General features: G+C 45.8%; 2 protein-coding genes across 8 annotated transcripts in view; one reads left to right on the top strand and one right to left on the bottom strand.

The window, feature by feature from the left end:
• The window catches only part of khsrp (KH-type splicing regulatory protein), a 39,674-nt gene extending 28,695 nt beyond the window's left edge, over positions 1-10,979 (top strand). For 2 of the 4 annotated variants that reach the window (XM_055664206.1, XM_055664203.1), the window contains 8 exons: positions 44-204; positions 2,170-2,270; positions 3,130-3,227; positions 4,017-4,133; positions 6,101-6,184; positions 6,845-6,925; positions 8,037-8,212; positions 10,355-10,979. In XM_055664206.1, coding sequence (XP_055520181.1) covers positions 44-204; positions 2,170-2,270; positions 3,130-3,227; positions 4,017-4,133; positions 6,101-6,184; positions 6,845-6,925; positions 8,037-8,212; positions 10,355-10,426 — 890 coding nt within the window. In that variant the 3' untranslated portion in view covers positions 10,427-10,979. The remainder of the gene's footprint in view (positions 1-43; positions 205-2,169; positions 2,271-3,129; positions 3,228-4,016; positions 4,134-6,100; positions 6,185-6,844; positions 6,926-8,036; positions 8,213-10,354) is intronic. The other 2 variants (XM_055664204.1, XM_055664205.1) reach the window with 2 other exon arrangements.
• Positions 10,980-14,306: 3,327 nt separating this feature from the next.
• LOC129714523 (adenylate kinase isoenzyme 5-like) overlaps positions 14,307-21,188 on the bottom strand; it is a 52,337-nt gene continuing 45,455 nt past the window's right edge. For 2 of the 4 annotated variants that reach the window (XM_055664190.1, XM_055664189.1), the window contains exon 6: positions 14,307-19,782. In XM_055664190.1, the coding sequence (XP_055520165.1) occupies positions 19,594-19,782 (189 nt within the window). In that variant the 3' untranslated portion in view covers positions 14,307-19,593. The remainder of the gene's footprint in view (positions 19,783-21,188) is intronic. The other 2 variants (XM_055664188.1, XM_055664191.1) reach the window with 2 other exon arrangements.

Here is a 21,188-nt window from a genome sequence, read left to right as displayed (position 1 = left end):
AATGTTATAGGTGAGACTGAAGGGAATTGCTTAAACTTTTCAGGTGGGGAAAATGTGAAGGCAATCAACCAACAGACCGGTGCTTTTGTGGAACTGCAGCGGCAGCCCCCTCCCAATGGTGATCCCAACTTCAAACTCTTCACCATCCGTGGATCCCCCCAACAGATTGATCATGCCAAGCAGCTCATTGAGGAAAAGATAGAGGTAACTCTCACTTCCATCTGAAGGGGTTCAAGTACGAATGTCATTGGTGTGTTTTGTTACACATGATCAAGCACTCTTGGCTTCTCAAATATCTGACGGTAAATAAGCCCTCAAAGTTGATCATATTTGTTCATTACTTTAACATGTATATTACTGAATTTGTTTTTGCATGTTTGAATTTTCATGAATTTGGCCAGACAATATAGGGAATTCCCAATTTGTGACTTATTCATTGCATGGGATGAGTGCGTAGCAATTTGTGGTACAACCAGGAAATTTTGTCTAGTTGAGCATGCCACCAGTCATAAATTCCTTCATATCAAGAATGCTGGTAACTTCTATGCTCCTATTTGCATTCTGCTAGCAGTGCTGTGCTTAATCTATGGAATACACTTAATGCCGTTTGCAATTCAGGAGCAAGTTGGCACCTTGGCCTGTATGCTACCCCATTTGTTCTATGTACCTTCTGTTTCTCTAATTTCCCTTTCCCCTGACTCGGTCTGAAAAAGGTCTTGACCCCAAATGCCACCCATTCCTCTTCTCCAGAGATGCAGCTTGACCCGCTGAGTTAATCCAACTTTTTGTGTCTTATCTTCGGTGTAAACCAGTATCTGCAGTTCCTCCCTACACATTTTGTCTTGCTTCCTTTTTCACTCCTCTATCTCTACCATTGTGCTTCTCCCTTGCTTTTGGCTGCATGCTTCCCTCAACCTGCATGCTTCCAAACCTTCCTTAGAAACATAGAAATTAGGTGCAGGAGTAGGCCATTCGGCCCTTCGAGCCTGCACCGCCATTCAATATGATCATGGCTGATCATCCAACTCAGTATCCCGTACCTGCCTTCTCTCCATACCCTCTGATCCCCTTGGCCACAAGGGCCACATCTAACTCCCTCTTAAAAATAGCCAATGAACTGGCCTCAACTACCCTCTGTGGCAGAGAGTTCCAGAGATTCACACACTCTCTGTGTGAAAAAAGTTCTCCTCATCTCGGTTCTAAAGGATTTCCCCCTTATCCTTAAGCTGTGACCCCTTGTCCTGGACTTCCCCAACATCGGGAACAATCTTCCCGCATCTAGCCTGTCCAACCCCTTAAGAATTTTGTAAGTTTCTATAAGATCCCCTCTCAATCTCCTAAATTCTAGAGAGTATAAACCAAGTCTATCCAGTCTTTCTTCATAAGACAGTCCTGACATCCCAGGAATCAGTCTGGTGAACCTTTCTCTGCACTCCCTCTATGGCAATAATGTCCTTCCTCAGATTTGGAGACCAAAACTGCACGCAATACTCCAGGTGTGGTCTCACCAAGACCCTGTACAACTGCAGTAGAACCTCCCTGCTCCTATACTCAAATCCTCTTGCTATGAAAGCCAACATACCATTTGCTTTCTTTACTGCCTGCTGCACCTGCATGCCTACCTTCAATGACTGGTGTACCATGACACCCAGGTCTCGCTGTATCTCCCCCTTTCCCAATCGGCCACCATTTAGATAATAATCTGCTTTCCTGTTTTTGCCACCAAAATGGATAACCTCACATTTATCCACATTATACTGCATCTGCCAAACATTTGCCCACTCACCCAGCCTATCCAAGTCACCTTGCAGTCTCCTAGCATCCTCCTCACGCCTAACACTGCTCCCCAGCTTAGTGTCATCCGCAAACTTGGAGATATTGCCTTCAATTCCCTCATCCAGATCATTAATATATATTGTAAATAGCTGGGGTCCCAGTACTGAGCCTTGGGGTACCCCACTAGTCACTGCCTGCCATTGTGAAAAGGACCCGTTTACTCCTACTCTTTGCTTCCTGTTTGCCAGCCAGTTCTCTATCCACATTAATACTGAACCCCCAATGCCATGTGCTTTAAGCCTCAGAACTTAGCTGAGAGGATGTATTATTTTATAAATTTAATGCCAGCTATTTAAGATCCAGATAGATGTTTACTAATCCTTTCATTTCCAGGGTCCTTTGTGTCCTGTCGGCCCCCCGATGCCTGGTGGCCCCATGGGACCTTTCCAACCAGGACCCTTCCCCCAAGGACCCCCAGGAGCCCCTCCTCCCCAGTAAGTAACCTGATAGTTTTTTACTGCATCTTCACTACTTTGCTGTATACAGCAATTGAGATCTGGTAGGTAATGAGCAGAGCCACAGCTTTTGAATAACTTGGGATTCCGCTATCATTTTTTCCTTGCCATTTTGTTGTGATTCTGTCTTTTGGTAAAAGTAGTAATCTGATGGAAGCCCAATGTACCCACTTGCTACCAGTCAGTGACACCTTTCCTGAATGACATCCTGTTGACCAGTGGGAAGTTACCTCTTGTTTTGCTGGGAGTCGTGCCAAAGCCATATGTGCTTGCTTTGGAAAGAAAATTGGACTAAGGCACAACCTTTTAACGATAGAACCAGAGTGTTCACTTTATAATCTTCCCTCCAATCTGTCGCCTCTTGTGGCTGAAGTGAGAGGATTGAGCATTTCCCACTGCATGTCTTGTATGGGATATTAACCGCTTCCTTAGATCTTTTTCACCCAATGGCCCTTACTTGAACAAGTAAGTGTGTGCAATGTGAACCGGTGAATCAGGAAATCCCTGCACTGTGCTCCCAATAAATTGAAAAGTCCCCATATAGATCTGAGTTGACTGAGCAGATGACGGGACACTTGGGTCTCTGCTCTCTTCCATTGTGTCTTCTGTCATTTGTTGGTCATTGGCAGAGTCATACAGCGTGGAAATGGGCCCTTTGGCCCAACATGCCCCATTTACACTAGTCCCACCTGCCTGTGTTAGCCCATGTCCCTCTTTGTACCGTCCAAATGTTAAATGTTGTGATAGTACGTGCAGGCGAAAAAGGTAAGTGCAGGCAAGGGTCTTTCATTGTTGTGCTGGGAACTGTATAAAACTAACTAGCATTCTTCCCTGACAGTCCTGTTGCCGGTGGCCCGCCTCCTCCACACCAATATCCTCCTCAAGGCTGGGGAAACACGTACCAACAGTGGCAGCCGCCTGGACCCCATGACCCAGGTAACGATTCGCGTTTTCTTGATTGTTTGCGGGGTTTGAGCCATGGCTACAAAGAGCATAGCAGCACTGATTTATGCCTGGTGTTGTTCCACACCCACAGGTTCCGACAGGAGCAGGGCTTCGCTGTAAAGTGGCTGGTCGCCTAATTCTGTTTCCCTCCCCCCCCCCACCCAGCAAATATCTTGAACTTCTCTGAACTTGCCCTGAGGAAATATAACTTGTTTTCCTACTTTATAATTTAATCGTTTGGAATCCAAGCATCTTGATAAATAGTCTGAAGAAGGGTCTTGACCCGAAACGTCACCTATTCCTTCGCTCCATAGATGCTGTCTCACCCGCTGAGTTTCTCTAGTATTTTTGTCTACCCTTGATGAAGATACTGTCTTCATGGAAGATGATCAGTGTACATGTGCTCTCAAATTATTAATTCAACCCATTAATTTTAAACTGTTAGCTCTCTAGTTTTCTTTGGGTCTTCCGTGAATGCCCTTGTATTTGCCTATGTTGAAACTTGTTTGAAATGGACATAATCTTTAATAGCTTTTAATTAAAACGGTTACAGGATATTCCTGTAACAGACTTCTTTATTTGTCTATTTTAACCATTGTGTGTCTTGCCCATTTGGATTTTTTTTTGTGCCTTCTGTGATAACTTGTTCTTTGATCTTCTGCCTCTTTCAATTGTGGATCATACTTCTGTGTGGTTGGGGGTGAAGATTTAGCGTGCTTTGTTTACAAAATAAGCTCCCTGTGGTCTTGTGAAGTATTAATGGCGCCTTCTCTGGTGCAGGCAAACCTCCTGGGGATCCGAATGCTGCTGCCTGGGCTGCCTATTACCAACAGTATTATCAGCAGCCTGCCGCGCCCGTCCTACCCCAACAGCCAGCTGCTGCTCCACCAGGGCCAGGTAAGATGTGACATGCTTTGTAAGGAGAAAAATCTATCTTCTGCTACTTGTATTCTCCCCAGGTGTAAATTAATCCATTGTCATGAATATGTGCATGCTTCCTATTCCTTGTACATTTTAGGGGAAATTTCTAATGGCTCTCTGACACCAAAACCTTTGCTGTCTGACCCGCTGAGTTACTCTAGCATTTTGTATCTACCTTAAACCAGTATCAGCAGTTCTTTACTGCACTTCAAAACTTTTTATCCTTAATTTTGAATAATCGGGTTTTAAAATGATTTGAATACTTACTTAACAAATTTGGGGTAGCATGGTGTCGCAGTGGTAGAGCCTCGGCCATACAGCGTCAGAGACCCGAGTTCGATCTTGACTACGGGTGTTTGTCTATATGGAGCTTGTACGCTCTCCCCGTGACCTGTCTGGGTTTCTCCGATATCTTTGGTTTCCTCCCAGGTTTATATGTTAATTGGCTTGGTATAAATGTAAAAATGTCTCTTTTTTTAGCAAGACAGCGCAGAAACAGGCCCTTTAGGAACAATTTTATATGTACACCAATCCAATTAACTTATGTACATGTTCGTCTTTGGAGTGTGGGAGGAAACCGAAGATCTCAGAGAAAACCAATACGGTCACGGGGAGAACGTACCAACTCTGTACAGACGGTATCTGTAGTCGGGTTCGAACGCGGGTCTCCGGCGTTACAAGCCCGTTTCCGCGCTGTATCTGTAACCTATACAAAACTAAGCTGCTGTAAAATATACAAGCAGCAGCAATGTAAAATGTTAAGAAATGTATTCATAAACCTTTGGAAGAATACTATGCAGGGTTCAGGCCTTCTCACTAGGATTATGGCAAGCAGAGTTTATCTGAAGAAAATGTTTAAAGAGCAGCCAAAATAAACTACAGCAACTTCTCCGTACGGAAGCAGAGAGACCTCTTCAGAACATTACAGTGAGTGGAGGTTAGCAACTTGCTAATTAATTTCTGTCACCGAGCATTAACTAGGGAATTTCATTACTGATGCATGCATCCTTGAGAGACAGACTGGCATTTGTTACCCACAGGGTGGGTGATACAGCGTGGAAACAGGCCATTAGGCCCAACTTGCCCACACCAGCCATCATGCCCCATCTAGTCCCACCTTCCTGCGTTTTGGCCCATATCCCTCTAAACCTATCCTATCCATTCTACCTGTCTAAATGTTGCGATAATACCTGCCTCAACTACCTCTGGCAACTCTTTCCGTACACCTACCACCTTGTGTGTGGAAAAGGTTACCCCTCAGATTCCTATTAAATCTTCGCTCCCCTCACCTTAAATCTGTCCTCTGGTGCTCAGTTCCCCAACTCTGGGCAAGAGACTCTGCGTCTACTCATGATCTTTTTCACCTCTATAAGATCATCCCTCATCCTCTTGCACTCCAAGTTGTAAAGTCCTGGCCTGCTAACCTCTTCCTCCAGCTCAGGCCCCGATTATGGGCTACATCCTCGTAAATCTTCTCTGCGTCCTTTTCAGCTTGACAACATCTTCTAATGTGACCAAAAATTACACAATACTCTAAATGTGGCCTTACCAATGTCTTAGCAACCTGCAACCAATATTTTTGAAATAGTCACTTGAAAACTTGCATGTAACAGATGGCAATATGGTACTTACCAGGCAATCACTTGTATGCTGTTTGAGCAGGAGGTGTTAAATAGAGCAACAGGAGATTTCCCAGCTTTTACAAATTGTATTGTGTGCTATCTCCCACATTTGTTTGAGAGAACAGGCAGGACTTTGGTTAAACACCGTGTGTATAATATGGGGCCTCCAGTATAGCAGCCCTCATCCTAGATTTAATGTTCCTTTTCCCAGGTGTAGCTCAAACCGTCTAACTTGAAGATGCGACGGGCGGTGGGAACAAGTTAGTGTCTGTAACAAACCTACTGTCACTTTTAATTATATTTTATCTCTGTTTTCCATAGATCCTTCACAGCAGCCTCCTGTGCAAGGGCCCGGAAGTCAACCTGATTACACTAAAGCATGGGAAGAATATTATAAGAAACTAGGTGGGCATCTTTCATTTATATTTTAGTTGTTTATGCATCTAAACTGGCCTGCTAAGAAATCAATACCTTTCTTCCCCATTCTTTTCCTCAACTGCTTTTATTATTACTCGGATAATGTTAACTTTTGGCAAGACGTGTTATCCATAACAGCACTTTCTGAAGTGTTTCTCCTCTAGTCTTGCTTGACGATACCTGTATTTTACTGCGGACTACTCAGAGGGTAGTGCATGCCTCCCTTTTTCCAAGATTTGGCGAGGGGAGCATTGAGCTTGTACCACGAGTTGAACCCATTTGGTTCCAGTGTGCTTTTCCGAGGTTTGTAGATTTATGCTGCCTGTGATGTGGACATTGGAATAGCTGGTGATCGACACAAAATGCTGGAGTAACTCAGCGGGTCAGGCAGCATCCCTGGAGAACATGGAACCCAAAATGTCACCTGTTCCTTTTCTCCAGAAATTGCTGCATGAGTTACTCCAGGTTTTTGTGTCTATCTTCAGTGTAAGCCAGCATCTGCAGTTCATTCCTACACACAGAACGGGTGATTTTCTCCGAAACTGTCCACGCATGTACAGCTGCCCAGCTGTATCAAAGCACCATTCTTCATCTGCGACTCTTCCTTTCTTTGGGGACCTTTACTTCAAGTCTGTGTTGCTTTTACAGGCCAACAGAACCAGCCTGGCCAGCAGCCAGGTCCTCAACAGGATTATACAAAGGCATGGGAGGAGTACTATAAGAAACAAGGTAAGTGTGCAGCATTCATTGTTATCACTGCCATTAAATGCATCTGGAGAGCATTGATGTGCAGTGGATATCTTATTCACAGAAGCTGGGGTAATTCTATTGTATTTTTATTGTCACATGTACTGGTATGCAGTAAAGAAAAATGTTGCTATCCAGGCAGTTCATACTGTACTTGAGTACTATCATAGCCTAGATGAGAACAACAGGCAGTGCTAAAGAAAAAATAAACAGGATGCCCAGTATAATGTTGAAGGTGCAGATGAAAAATTGCAGGGGTCATAACGAGGTGGGTTGGAGGATGAGGGATACATCTTTAGCATACGAGTGGTCCATTCAAGAGTGATAACAGGAGGGAAGAAGTTGTTTTTGAATCTGATGGCACGTGCTTTCAGGCATTTGTGAATTATGATCAAGGGGAGAAGAGAATGTAAAGTGTCATTTTTTAGCTGTTTTAGCTGTTATGTCAAATCCATGCTAAATAAAGAAAAATTCAGCTGTTTGTTGAACCCTGAAATAAGGAATTACGCTTAAAAAAAACAAAACAATAATTGGCGAGAGATACATTTAGACATAGACATAGAAAATAGGTGCAGGAGGAGGCCATTCTGCCCTTCGAGCCTGCACTGCCCTTCAGTGTGATCATGGCTGATCGTCCCCTATCAATATTTGAGAGGGAGTTAGATGTGGCCCTTGTGGCTAAGGGGATCAGGGGGTATGGAGAGAAGGCAGGTACGGGATACTGAGTTGGATGATCAGCCATGATCATATTGAATGGCGGTGCAGGCTCGAAGGGCCGAATGGCCTACTCCTGCACCTAATTTCTATGTTTCTATGTTTCTAATAACTCGTGCCTGCCTTCTCCCCATATCCCTTGACTCCACTAGCCTCTAGGGGCTATTTACCATTAAACAATTTACCATTGTTTTCTCTGGGCTAATGTGAAGGCTGGGGGAAGTTTGTATGTTAATGTGTTTGATTGGTGCAGCCCGACCCACTGAGTATTCCCGGAGTTTGGTGTTTGCCGGTTGAATGTGGGAGATTCCCCGGATGGGCTGCGTGTTGGGGCGGGTGACCCGGTGCTGAGTTTCTGCTCTCTCTCTCTGTCCCACAGCTCAGAGTGCCCAGGGGGCGGCAGCGGCGGCAGCAGCAGCACCACCACAGCCTGGAGCCCAGCCCGATTACAGCGCAGCCTGGGCTGAGTACTACAGGCAGCAGGCCGCCTACTACGGGCAACCAGGGGCGCCACAGCCCGCCCCCCAGCAGCCGCCCGCACAGCAAGGGCAACCGGTACGTCCGCAACTCCCTCCCCCCTACAGGTTCTAGCGCTCTCCTTGCAGCAGTGGCATCTGCTGGGACACGGCTCTGCCTTCACTCAGTGACCACCGTGCTGTGACGACAACTGGCCTGTAAATTCCGTCTACAACTCGGTTCCGCGCACAGTCAATGGGGAGACGGCACACCTACATCCACTTGCACACTCTCTCCACTCTTTCTCTCTTTCCCCCTCTTGCCGATTTAATGCTCTAAAGAAGCAACTTTTGCAATATTTCTATCTTATAATTAAACTGTGAAAGGATGAGTAGTGTAAATGGGTGAGGCTTTCATCTTCCCAACAGAATGTACCTGCTTCATGTTGACTGCACTCTTCAGAAGCAGCTCTGCCTCATCAGTGTAAAAGGGTATCTTCTCTTCCTACTTTTACCTCTCCTTTTTTACAATTCCACTACCACTCGGTCCTCTTTCTTTCTCTTTGTCTTTTTCTTTTGTTTCTCTCTCCTTTCTTTCTCCCATTTCACGCTTTCTTTCCCGTTTCTCTTTTTTTTCTCTCTTTCTCTCTCTCTCTCTCTCTCTCTCTCTCATTCCCCTCTCTCGCGCTCTCCCCCATCCCCTTCATACATTTCCCCTCTGTGTATTTTGGTTCTTGCCCTGTGTTAACAACTATCTCCCAATTGTGCCGAGTCAGCATCAGAACGGTGAGCCTAGGATGGCTGCTCTGCTGTGTTCGTTCAGCACCTCGGACATGGGACGCCACCTTTTGAAAATGTGCTGTCACAGTGATCCTACTAACAGTGACCCAAGTGACATGACTCCTGAACTTCTGGCACTCCCGAAGATAGAAACCTTGTGATCAATACTTGTACGCCGTTCCTTTGCTCGAGATCATCTGCCGTACAAAGAAGCGGGAGAATAAGACTGGTCCGCGGGTCTTTCGTGGCGACATGTGCTTCCTTTGGGTGGACACGGACACATTGAAGATTCTCATTGACGGGCATTTGAGGATGTGATGCATCAGTGACTCTGGAAACCATCTCAGACTTCCTACCTTTGCCGTCATGTGTTCGTTCTGGCCACCTGGCCAAAGCGGAACTTGCAAAGTCTGTTTATGTGATGGATTGGAAATAGCACATACATGCCTTTACTTTACAGGTTCCTTTGTAAAAGGCACGCGGCTGGAATCTAGGACCACTGTGCTCAGAGCTGTGACGGCATCAAATCTTCCAGCACAGGAGCTGGCTGCTTGGCCAATCTGTGCCAGTGCTCACACTTTGAAGGGGCTGGCCTGTTATCCCATTCTCCCCAATCCTGTACATTGTTTCCCTTTTCAACACGTCTGGTTTCCCGCGGCAGACACGAGCTGCGTAGAACGTGAACAAATTAATAGAAAGTTAGTTACTGATCAGGTCAGAACTTAGAAAGTAGGTAAAATGCCCTCTGACGTCAGGTTTATAAATAGATAGAATTAACAAGAAACTTGTACACTAGTTGGTTCAGGTTAGACCTAATCTTTAACCAAACCATGAGCGATGCAGAGATCATCCTGTGAATTAGAATCATGTCGATCCCACAGTGCAGCAGTGGCCATTAGGACCAACTGTTCCATATGGAGTCTTCTACACCAACCCATCCAGCATAACCGCACTTGTCCCTATGCTTGTCCAGGCTTAAATGCATCTGCTTTTGCCTCAACTACTCTGGAAGCCCGCTTCCTGTTCTCACCGCTCTGGATTCCCTGTAGGGCTTATTGCTGCCTGTCTTAGATTACCAGCTCTTGCTTTTTGGTCTCGGCAACAGACGGATTCAACTGCATCTACCCTGTCTAAGCATTTCTTAATCGCGTAGATCTCTATCAGTGCAACCCTCGTCCTGCTGCTTTCCAATGAGGAGAGCCTCTGCTCTACCTTTGGTCACTATAACGCTCTTGGTTCTTTATTTTTCGCTTTCTCCAGTGCTGCTTGTGTAACAGGGAGACCAAAAACCCTGCAGGGCTGTGTGAGGGGGAAGTTTCGCACATTTAACATCTCTGATTTTTTTTATTCTGTTCCAGAACTGAACTCTGGTGTTTGTTTTGGTTTATCTGTAGCCTTGTTAACCTGTGGCACTGTTTGTGTTTGACCTCTGGTGCCCTCTTTGTTTCTCTGCCCCTTCTAGACTCCTCATCCCGTCAACATGTGGCCTCATCTGACCGACCAAAATGTAATACCTCACACTCGGCTATATTGAAATTCATTTGCCATAGCAATGCATCCTCTGACAGGATGGGTTCCCTGTTGTGTCATCCCACTAATTTCCACATTAAATATTTTCTCTCCCACAGACACAGTGAAGCAAACGGGGACGATTGCAGTATCGTCGGGAAGAATATTCCTTTTAACAATGATGCAGACTGATGAAGATCCATAGGCTTAGGTTCCCTATCACTGTTTAAAGAAGTTCATATTGAGCCAGTGTAGGAGATAGATTAAGCTCAGCTCCAACTTCAGATTCAGTCCGTCTACAGGAGAAAAAAAAACAAAAAAAATGGAGGGGGAAAAGTGAAAAATTCAGGGTAATACTTTTTGTTTTTATTTTAAATATAGATCACTCGGCTTTTAGTTGAAGATAGTTGAACATTCCAGACAATGTACTGTTGAAATCAAATCCATTACACTGAAAATGGCTGCTGGTCTGTTTTTTGCATCTTGTTGTCTGTTAAGGTTTAAAAAAACAATGTAAGCTTGGTTTTTACTTTTTATCGCTCGTTTTACACTTCACAATAAATGATATTAAAACAGTGGCTCTTTACTACGATGCTTCCTGCCTTGTCAGACCTGTTGGTCTGCGTTTGTTTGTTTGTTTGTTCTCCACACTAAAGTCGGTGGTAGTGGATCTCAGCTAACACGGTCGCTCATTTGCCCTTGGTTCGTGTCTCGTGGGGTGAATACAAGCAGTAGGGACCCTGGCTGATCCTCCCTTTCATGTGAAGGTTCAACCCTTGTCGTTCAGAGTCTCGACTGGCTGTGTTTCGTACAGATTTTTGCACAATTCGCAAGCATTGCCACTTTTCATTTACTGCACTTCTCGTACAATTAAAAGCTTTGTTTTGCACGCTATCCAAACAGATCAGATGTGCCATACGTAAATACAATCGTCAAACTTGAGTGCGATAGAGCAAAGGAGAAGGAGTTCAGATTCAGATTCAGATTCAATTTTAATTGTCATTGTCAGTGTACAGTACAGAGACAACGAAATGCATTTAGCATCTCCCTTGAAGAGCGACATAGCAAACGGTTCAGAATATAGTTCTCAGCATTGTAGTGCACCAGTCCCACAATGTCCAATGCCTTCAATGAGCTTGAGGTGAATCGAATGGCACCCTAGTTTATGGTGGGTACTTTGAGGAAAGTAACATGGATTATTTTAACTCTTTCGTTGCATGTATGATTGAAACCTGGTTGTATTCACCAGCTTTGCCCAATGTGGAAAAATATTCTATGGTTATTTGTCTGCTGTTAAATTCTTGACAGCACCCATAAAACTGCAGCACAATGGAAGGTTGTTCGGCTCACAATGAGTGCCAAACATGTTGCCAAGACCATCTCTACCTGTGTATAGACCATATCCATATGCCTATCCAAAAGCATCTTAAATGCCACGATTAACTATTAACCCTGGCAGCATATTTCAGGCACTCGCCCCACTCTGGGTTAAACAAAGGTTGCTGGCATATAGAAACATAGAAAATATGTATTTTAAACTTTGCTTCGCTCACCTTAAAGCTAGCCTGCTATTAGTTGACTTGAGCCAAGCAAAGAGCTGTTACTGCTGAGGCCCAGGGTGTTGACTTGCTGGTTAGGAGGTGTGAGAGAGTTACTGCTCGCGGATGGCGTGCACAGCCTAAAGTTGGAGGTCAACTTGTACTCTATGATCGTGTGTTTATGCATGTCGGGTTAATTGCAGGGCGGACCACGTGAAGGTTGCAATCTCCCACCCCAGAGAGCTATTGATGCAGAACGATGGGAATACGGCGCACCACTGTGAGAAACGACCCCGCAAATAACTCGGTAGTTTTCCTGTTTAAGAAAGAACTACAGATGCTGGAAAAATCGAAGGTAGACAAAAATGCTGGCGAAACTCAGCAGGTGAGGCAGCATCTATGGAGTCCCTTCTTCAGACCAACGTCACCGATTTGAGTATAGGAGCAGGGAGGTTCTACTGCAGTTGTACGGGGTCTTGGTGAGACCACACCTGGAGTATTGCGTACAGTTTTGGTCTCCAAATCTGAGGAAGGACATTATTGCCATAGAGGGAGTGCAGAGAAGGTTCACCAGACTGATTCCTGGGATGTCAGGACTGTCTTATGAAAAAAAACTGGATAGACTTGGTTTATACTCTCTAGAATTTAGGAGATTGAGAGGGGATCTTATAGAAACTTACAAAATTCTTAAGGGGTTGGACAGGCTAGATGCAGGAAAATTGCTCCCGATGTTGGGGAAGTCCAGGACAAGGGGTCACAGCTTAAGGATAAGGGGGAAATCCTTTAAAACCGAGATGAGAAGAACCTTTTTCACACAGAGAGTGGTGAATCTCTGGAACTCTCTGCCACAGAGGGTAGTCGAGGCCAGTTCATTGGCTATATTTAAGAGGGAGTTAGATGTGGCCCTTGTGGCTAAGGGGATCAGAGGGTATGGAGAGAAGGCAGGTACGGGATACTGATTTGGATGATCAGCCATGATCATATTGAATGGCGGTGCAGGCTCAAAGGGCCGAATGGCCTACTCCTGCACCAAATTTCTATGTTTCTATTCCTTCGCTCCTCACCCGCCGAGTTTGTCTACCTTAGTAGTTTATCTGGCTCTGTTACACGGGTGGGAGGGTGTGTTCTCTGATCTTTTCTGTCCATACAAGGCGATGGTAGCCATTTAGTGTCTATCCCTAATTTTCCCTTGAGCTCAGTAGCTTGTTCCTTTCTTATAGTGGGTAAAAGTTGACTGCTTTTGTGGGACTGGCATCGTGTGGACCAGGATGTCCATTCCTTTTATCAGCTGGGCAGCATTTAGGATGAGTGGAGACACAAGGAACTGCAAATAATGGAATCTTGAGCCGAGCACAGTGCTGGTGTAGACACAAAATACTGGAGTGACTCAGCGGGACAGGCAGTATCTTTGGAGAGAAGGAATGGGTCGAGACCCTTCTTGAGACTGAAGAAGGGTCTCGACCCCAAACGTCACCCATCCCTTCTCTCCAGAGATGCTACCTGTCCCATTGTGTGTGTCTCTTCGATTTAAACCACAATCTGCAGTTCTTTCCTACACATAGTGCTGGTGTAACTCAGCGGGTCAGGCATTTGTGGAAGGAATGGATAGGCGATCTTTTGGTGTTTAAGAAGGAACTGCAGATGCTGGAAAATCGAAGGTACACAAAAATGCTGGAGAAACTCAGCGGGTGCAGCAGCATAAATGGAGCGAAGGAAATAGGCAACGTTTCGGTTACCCTTTTTCAGACTGGGAGTCGGGAGAGGAAGCAAATGCAGATGCCGGTTTATATCGAAGATACACACAAAAGGCTTGGCTGCACTCCAAGACAATTCAGAATGGAATCCTAACAAAGGGTCAATTAGAAGAAGGGTTTCGGCCCGAAACGTTGCCTATTTCCTTCGCTTCATAGATGCTGCTGCACCCGCTCAGTTTCTCCAGCATTTTTGTCTACCTTCGATTTTCCAGCATCTGCAGTTCCTTCTTGAACAAAGGATCAATTACTCTGATTTATCAGTGCGTTAATAAGGGCACTGTTGGATTGCAGAATGTCACTTTGATCTTCATATTTAATTGTCACTTCAGACTTGGTAGCATTTGATTACTGAGCATCCATTCAAACTAACGCCACCACCGACTAGTGAACAGTGTCTCATGAAGAGATTTGCCTGCAGGTGGAACTATTTTGCTGTCTGATGTGTGGACTTGTAATGCGGATCTGCCGAACGTGTGCCGAAACATACCTGCCGGCGACTTCAGCCATTTAATTACGTTACAGTTTAGTTTAGAGATACAGCATGGAAACAGGCCTGAAGAAGGGTTTCGGCCCGAAACGTTGCCTATTTCCTTCGCTCTATAGATGCTGCTGCACCCGTTGAGTTTCTCCAGCATTTTTGTGTACCATGGAAACAGGCCCTTCGGCCCACCGAGTCCGCACCGACCAGCGATCCCTGCACACTAGCACGATCCCACCTACATAAGGGACATTTTTACAACTCACCGAATCCTTTTTTTAATGTATTATTGTCTTTTACCGACCAATGTCACTTTAATCTTTTTTTTACCTTAATTTTATCCCTGTAATATCATTGTTGAGGTTGACCCGTTGTCTTGTCAAAAACATTTCATTGTATCGTTGACCCTGTGTTAACCTACATATGTAATAAAACTGAACTGGTTAACCTACAAACCAATTAACCTGCGCCAGAGGCGCGGGTTTGACCCTGACCTCGGGTGCTGTTTGTAAGGAGTTTGCACGTTCTCCCTGTGACCTTGTGGGTTTCCTCCGGGTGCTCCGGTTTCCTCCCACCTTCCATGATGTACAGGTATGTAGGTTAATTGGCTTCTGTAAATTGCTCCTGGGCAGTAGAAAGGAAAGGGGGATAATATAGAAATCGTGTGAACAGGCGCTGATGGCTGGTGTGGACTGGGTTGGCTGGATAACCTGTTTCTTAAACAGTCTCTCCACAAAGGATAAACAAAACATAGTCAATACACAATAAGATGGAGCCAGACCACCAAGGCTGCCCCAACATCCAATATGATTATGGCTGATCTATGCTGGTCTGGTCTCAATTATAGTTGAGTATTTTTACAATGCAGCAACTGTTGAGGGTGTGAGCAATGATTTGTTGAATGTTTCACACACACATTGGTGCTTGGGATCTGGAACATTCTGCCTGAGTGGGAGGCAGAGAGTCTCTCATCGTTTATTTAGATGAGCACTTCAATCGCCAACACACAGTTGGTTATGGATTAAGTGCTGGCAAGTGGGATCAGTGCTTGAAGGTCGTGATGGATGTGTTGGCCTAAAGGGTCTGTATCTTTACTGCATGCCTCTTAGAAACATAGAAAATAGGCGCAGGAGTAGGCCTTTCAGCCCTTCGAGCCAGCGCAGCACTCCTCCATCTATGGAGGAAGGAACTGCAGATGCTGGTTTGAACCGAAGATAGACACAAAATGCTGGAGTAACTCTGCGGGACAGGCAGCATCTCTGGAGAGAAGGAACGGGTAACGTTTCGGGTCGAGACCATTCTTCGGGCTCAGACTTTGATAGAGTAACGTGCCCTCAGTTATTTCACTGTAACAACACAGGGCAGTGGTAAACATGTCCTTAAGGCTGAATGTGGAAACAAGGAAGTGCAGGTGCCGGTTTATACCAAAGAAAGACACAAAGTGCTGAATTATTCCAGTACTTTATGTACTTAAGACTTGAGATGATTACCTTTTGACCAGGTGCAAGTGTGCGCAAAAGGGATATTTACATTTATCAGCTTATTCAGCCATTAACATGCTCAATGAAGCAAATTTATTAAGTAGATAAATTGCAACAGGATATCAATTCAGTTGAAATAAATTTCTAGAAAATCACAAATCCAGCAATCCCTTAAACCAGACAATCCCTCATGCTCAAATTAGAAACCTGCTACATTTAAATGGATATAGTACAAGTCACAGACAAGGTTTGACAATATTATTTTTATCTGGGTGATTGTTTAGTTTAGAGATACAACGCAGAAACAGGCCCTTCAGCCCATCGAGTCCGCACCGACCAGCGATCACCCTGTACACTAACACTATCCTACACACTAGGGACAATTTTCATATATACCAAGCCAATTTATCTATAAACCTGCATGTCCTTGGAGTGTGTGAGGAAACCGGAGCAGCCGGAGAGAACCCACGCGGTCACAGGGTTCTGTAGCACCCGTGGACGGGATCAAACCCGGGATCTGGCGCTGTCAGGCAGCGACTCTACCGCTGTGCCACCGTGCCGCACAGTTGCTCTGGACTTCAGCGCCTGACCATCACCTTCTTGCAGGTCTGCCTTCACTCATGGTCGTGTGCACTGTGGAGGGGAACTGCTTCATCAGCTGGGTGGTGAGTTACCAGGACCTTTCCATGGCTGTGGGACCTCAAGAGATAGACAATAGACAATAGGTGCAGGAGGCCATTCGGCCATTCAAGCCAGCACCGCCATTCAATGTGATCATGGCTGATCATCCCCAATCAGTACCCCGATCCTGCCTGCTCCCCATATCCCCTGACTCCGCTATTTTTAAGAGCCCTATCTAGCTCTCTCTTGAAAGCATCTAGAGAACCTGCCTCCACCTGAGGCAGATAATTCCACAGACTCACCACTCTCTGTGAGAAAAAGTGTTTCCTCGTCTCCGTTCTAAATGGCTTACTCCTTATTCTTAAACGGTGTGGCCCCTGGTTCTGGACTCCCCCAACATCGGGAACATGTTTCCTGCCTCTAGCGTGTCCAAGCCCTTAACAATCTTGTATGTTTCAAGCAGGGGCTAATGACCAGGATAACTACTGCCTGATAGTGCATGATCTTTAACTGACTCTTCGGAAGTTTGACACAGCAGGCAGCATCTGTGGAGGAAGGGGATGGGTGACTTTTCGGTCGGGAGCCTTCTTCAGACTCTTTCTTCCAGCATCTTGTCAGAAGTGGGAATGTTTGCTATTGATTATACAACTTAATATTTAAAATCTTACGATTATGAAGCAGTGCATGTGGCAAGACCCAGATCATCATGAGATATATGTGCATAAGTAACAGAATCAGTAACCAGCTCCAAACATGAGTGAGTCAACCCATCACCATATAGTATTCCAATACTGAGACCCAACTAGTGGCATCCTTGCTGTTAGCCAGTAATGCCTGCAGCAGCTAACACAGTCTCACCAAATGCATCCTGACTGCTCCCCCCAATACAATGTCTGGACCTGAACCCTTGCCCCCACAGAAGCTGCCTGTCCCACTGACAGTCCTTCAACAGTCTTTAGTCTTTGAACTGTACACTGCAAGGGACAGGAAGCGAGCGGGCAAGATCATCTCTGACCCCTCTCACCCTGGCCACAAACTCTGGCCAAAGAATCACTTCCCTCTGGAAGGCAACTCCAGACTGTCAAAGCTGCCACAGCCAGACATTAAAACAGTTTTTTATCCACGAGTAGTTGCTCTACTCAATAACCAAAAATCTGTAGCCTCCTTTTGATCTGGTATTGTGTTGGTTCACATGCTTGATCAATGGTGTTTTATCATTAATGTTTTATTATTATTAATGTTTAGTGTTTTCTGAGTCATTCGTAACTGTCACTGTATGTCATGTTGTCACTTGTGGGTGGAGCACCAAGGCAAATTCCTTGTATGTGAATACTTGGCCAATAAAATTACTTACTTACGTAGAGATACAGCGGCCACAAGCCCTTCAGCCCACTCAGTCCACGCTTACCAGCGATCATCCCGTACACTAACCCACACACACTGGAGATCATTTTACAACTTAGCTATGCTAATCAATCTACACATCTGTACGTTTTTGAAGTGTGGGAGGAAACCGCAGCTCCCGTAGAAAACCCACGTGGTCACAGGGAGAACGCACAAACTCCGTAAAGACAGCACCCGTAGTCAAGATCGAACCCGGGTCTCTGGCGCTGTGAGACAGCAACTCTACCGCTGCGCCACCGTGCCGCCCCCACAGTTTGTTGTTAACTGCAGCAGCTCCTCCCAAGTCTGCGGATTTTCCACCTGAAGGACAATGTAGGAATTCTATCCCTTCCAAATTGCCCTGCAAGTGGCGCAGCATCTAAACTCCGTTAGAAGTTAGATTTTAGAGATACAGTATGGAAACAGGCCCTTCTGCCCATCGAGTCCACACTGACCATTGATGTTACCCTGGTTTTGCATTCTGCAACCTTCAGGCAATTTTACAGAGGCCAATTAATGTTTTAACTCAATGACAGACGCAAAATGCTGGTGTAACTCAGCGGGTCAGGCGGCACCTCTGGAGAAAAGGAATAGGTGACGTTTCGGGTCAGAACTCTTCTTCAGACAGATGCCTCCTACACAACCGAAAAACCCGCACTTCTTTGAGATGTGGGAGGAAACCCACACGGTCACAGGGAGAGCATGCAGACACCACACAGACAGCACAATAGGTCCGGATCGAACCAGGGTATCTGGCGCTGTGAGGTAGCAACTCTACCAGTTACGCTGTACTACCTTAAAACACAAAGAATAAAAGGTTTGTTGCCATTCTGTCATCAGCGTTTGGTCAAAAAACTGGAACTCCCTCCCTGACTCAGAAGGGATTTAAAAAAAACCAGCTCCCTGGTGATTGGAGATGGATAGGAGACATTTGTCGTGATCATAACGCCCACAACACAATTACTGGGGATAAGATGCAATCGAATCTGCATCTTGTTCCACTGAACACATTTGCAGTCCTTCACAATCGGGTAACTTGCCTCTAGTGTATATCTGCAGTGGTTTCACAGGCGATCAGACCAGTAGGTGTGTGACATGACTCGATGCCCAGCTACACTGTGTCAATGTGTGACAGTGTGGCTATGTATAATCTCCCAAGTGAATCACAGACAGGACTGAGTCAGAGGATGCATGTGTACTGTATAACAGGGAGGTCTTAAGGAGGAGAACCAAAGGGCTGTAGATGCTGGTTAATAGACAATAGGACACAAAGTGCTGGAGTAACTCAGTAGGTCAGGTAGCATATCTGGAGAACATTTCAGTTTGAGACCCAAAATGTCACCCATCTATCCATGTTCTCCAGAGATGCTACCTGACCTGTAGAGTTATTACATCACTTTGTGTCCTTTTGAGGTGTATTGCCCACAAATAAATGTGTTGCAAATGAAGCCATCCTTGTGTTTCATGGTCCCTGCTGAAGATGTTGTTCTGGGCAGAGCTTCCTTGCTGGACCACATTGGCGCAGAAGGCTGTGGAGGCTAAGGAAATGGACATTTTAAAGGCAGAGATGGATAGATTCTTGATTTGTACGGGTGTCAGGGGTTATGGGGAGAAGGCAGGAGAATTGCATTGAGAAGGAGAGATATATCAGCCATGATTGAATGGCGGAGTAGACTTGATGGGCTGAATGGCCTAATTCTGCTCCCATCACTTATGAATTTATGAACTTATGAATTAAGAAAGAACGCCCCTATCAGATCCAAAGTCGGGGAGAGTTGACACTGTCATATTTACACATATATATGGTACTTAGCTTTGAAAGAAAAATCTGTAATTCATCCCTCCGGTTTATAAAGAATGTATACACAGAAAGTCACTGGCATTAAACAATAGTTTCTAAGGGGCTGTCGGTGAAAGTTATCCAGGAGTTTTAACTCTCATTTTATTGGGGTCCTGGTTAATTCTCCTAATAGCCATGAACACAAATGTTTGATGTTAATTGTGGGAATCTGATCACAGGGCAACTGCTTGAGGATTTTGTGACCCGGAGTCTCAGCTGCTAAAGTTCGTCGATGATCGCAGTGATGCTCTGAAAAACATCGTCCTCTGTCCCCCTCTCCTTGAATCTAAGACAGACACAGAGAGGGGGAGAGAGGAGGAGAGAGGGGGGGAGAGAGGGGGAGAGAGGGGGGGGGGGAGAGGGGAGAGAGAGGGGGGAGGGAGAGAGGGGGAGAGAGAGAGTGAGGAGGGGGAGAGAGGGAGAGAGAGATGGTGAGACTGAGGGAGAGGGGGAGAGGGGGAGAGAGGGGAGAGAGAGGGAGAGAGAGGGGAGAGAGAGGGGAGAGGAGAGAGAGAGAGGGGGAGAGAGGAGAGAGGGAGAGAGAGGGGAGAGAGAGAGAGAGGAGAAAAGAGGGGGAGAGAGGGGGGGAGAGAGGAGGGGAGAGGGAGGGGGAGAGAGGAGGGGAGAGAGAGGGAGAGAGGGAGAGGAGGGAGGAGGAGAGAGGGAGGAGAGAGAGGGAGAGAGAGGGGGAGAGAGAGAGGGAGAGGGGGGGGGAGAGGGAGGAGAGGGAGAGGGAGAGAGAGAGAGGGGGGAGAGAGGGGGAGGGGGAGGGGGAGGGAGGGAGGTGGGGGGAGAGGGAAAGGGAGAGAGAAATAACCAAGCGGTTAGCACAGAGCATTGACAGCAAACGCAGAGTGGTTTTCATCTTCATAAGTGATAGGAGCAGAATTAGGCCATTCGGCCCATCAAGTCTACTCCACCATTCAATCATGGCTGATCTATCTCTTGCTCCTAACCCCATTCTCCTGCCTTCTCCCCATAACCCTTGACACCCTTACTACTCAAGAATCAATCTATCTCTATCTTAAAAATATCCACTGACTTGGCCTCCACAGCCGTCTGTGGCAATTAACCCTACAGATTCACCACCCTCTGCCTATACAAATCCCTCCTCGTCTCCTTCCTAACGAAACATCCTTTAATTCTGAGGCTGTGCCCTCTGGTCCTAGACTCTCCCAGTAGTGGAAACATCCTCAGTGTTTGATCCCATCAGTTAATCCTCCCTGAGATAATGTGCCACCCTTGATCTTGGGACCAAAGCATCACAGCACGGTTTGGGAACAGCTCCTATCCAGGGCCGCAAGTTGTTATGTTATCCAAGATCCCAGTTGTTGTCAGGTAACTGAATCATCCTACCACATCCAGAGAGCAGTCCCGAACTACTATCTACCTCATTGGTGACCCTCGGACTATCCCTGATCGGATTTTGCTGGCTTTACCTTGCACTAAACGCTAGTCCTTCATCATGTATCTGTACACAGTAAATGGCTTCGATTGTAACCATGTATATTGTCTTTCAAATGACTGGATAGCACTCAACAAAAGCTTTTCACTGCACCTCGGTACACGTGACTATAAACTAAACTGAAACTGAAACTTGGCTTTGTGTAAATGAATACTTAATGGTCAGCGAATACTTGGTTGGCTGAAGGCCATGCTCCTGTGCAGCGTGATCTATGATCATCAATACCA

The sequence above is a fragment of the Leucoraja erinacea genome, chromosome 39, assembly GCF_028641065.1.
Source record: "Leucoraja erinacea ecotype New England chromosome 39, Leri_hhj_1, whole genome shotgun sequence".
NCBI classification, from domain to species: Eukaryota; Metazoa; Chordata; class Chondrichthyes; order Rajiformes; family Rajidae; genus Leucoraja; species Leucoraja erinaceus.
Note: the sequence above shows the minus strand (reverse complement) of the source record. Positions and strands in the feature narration are given on the sequence as shown.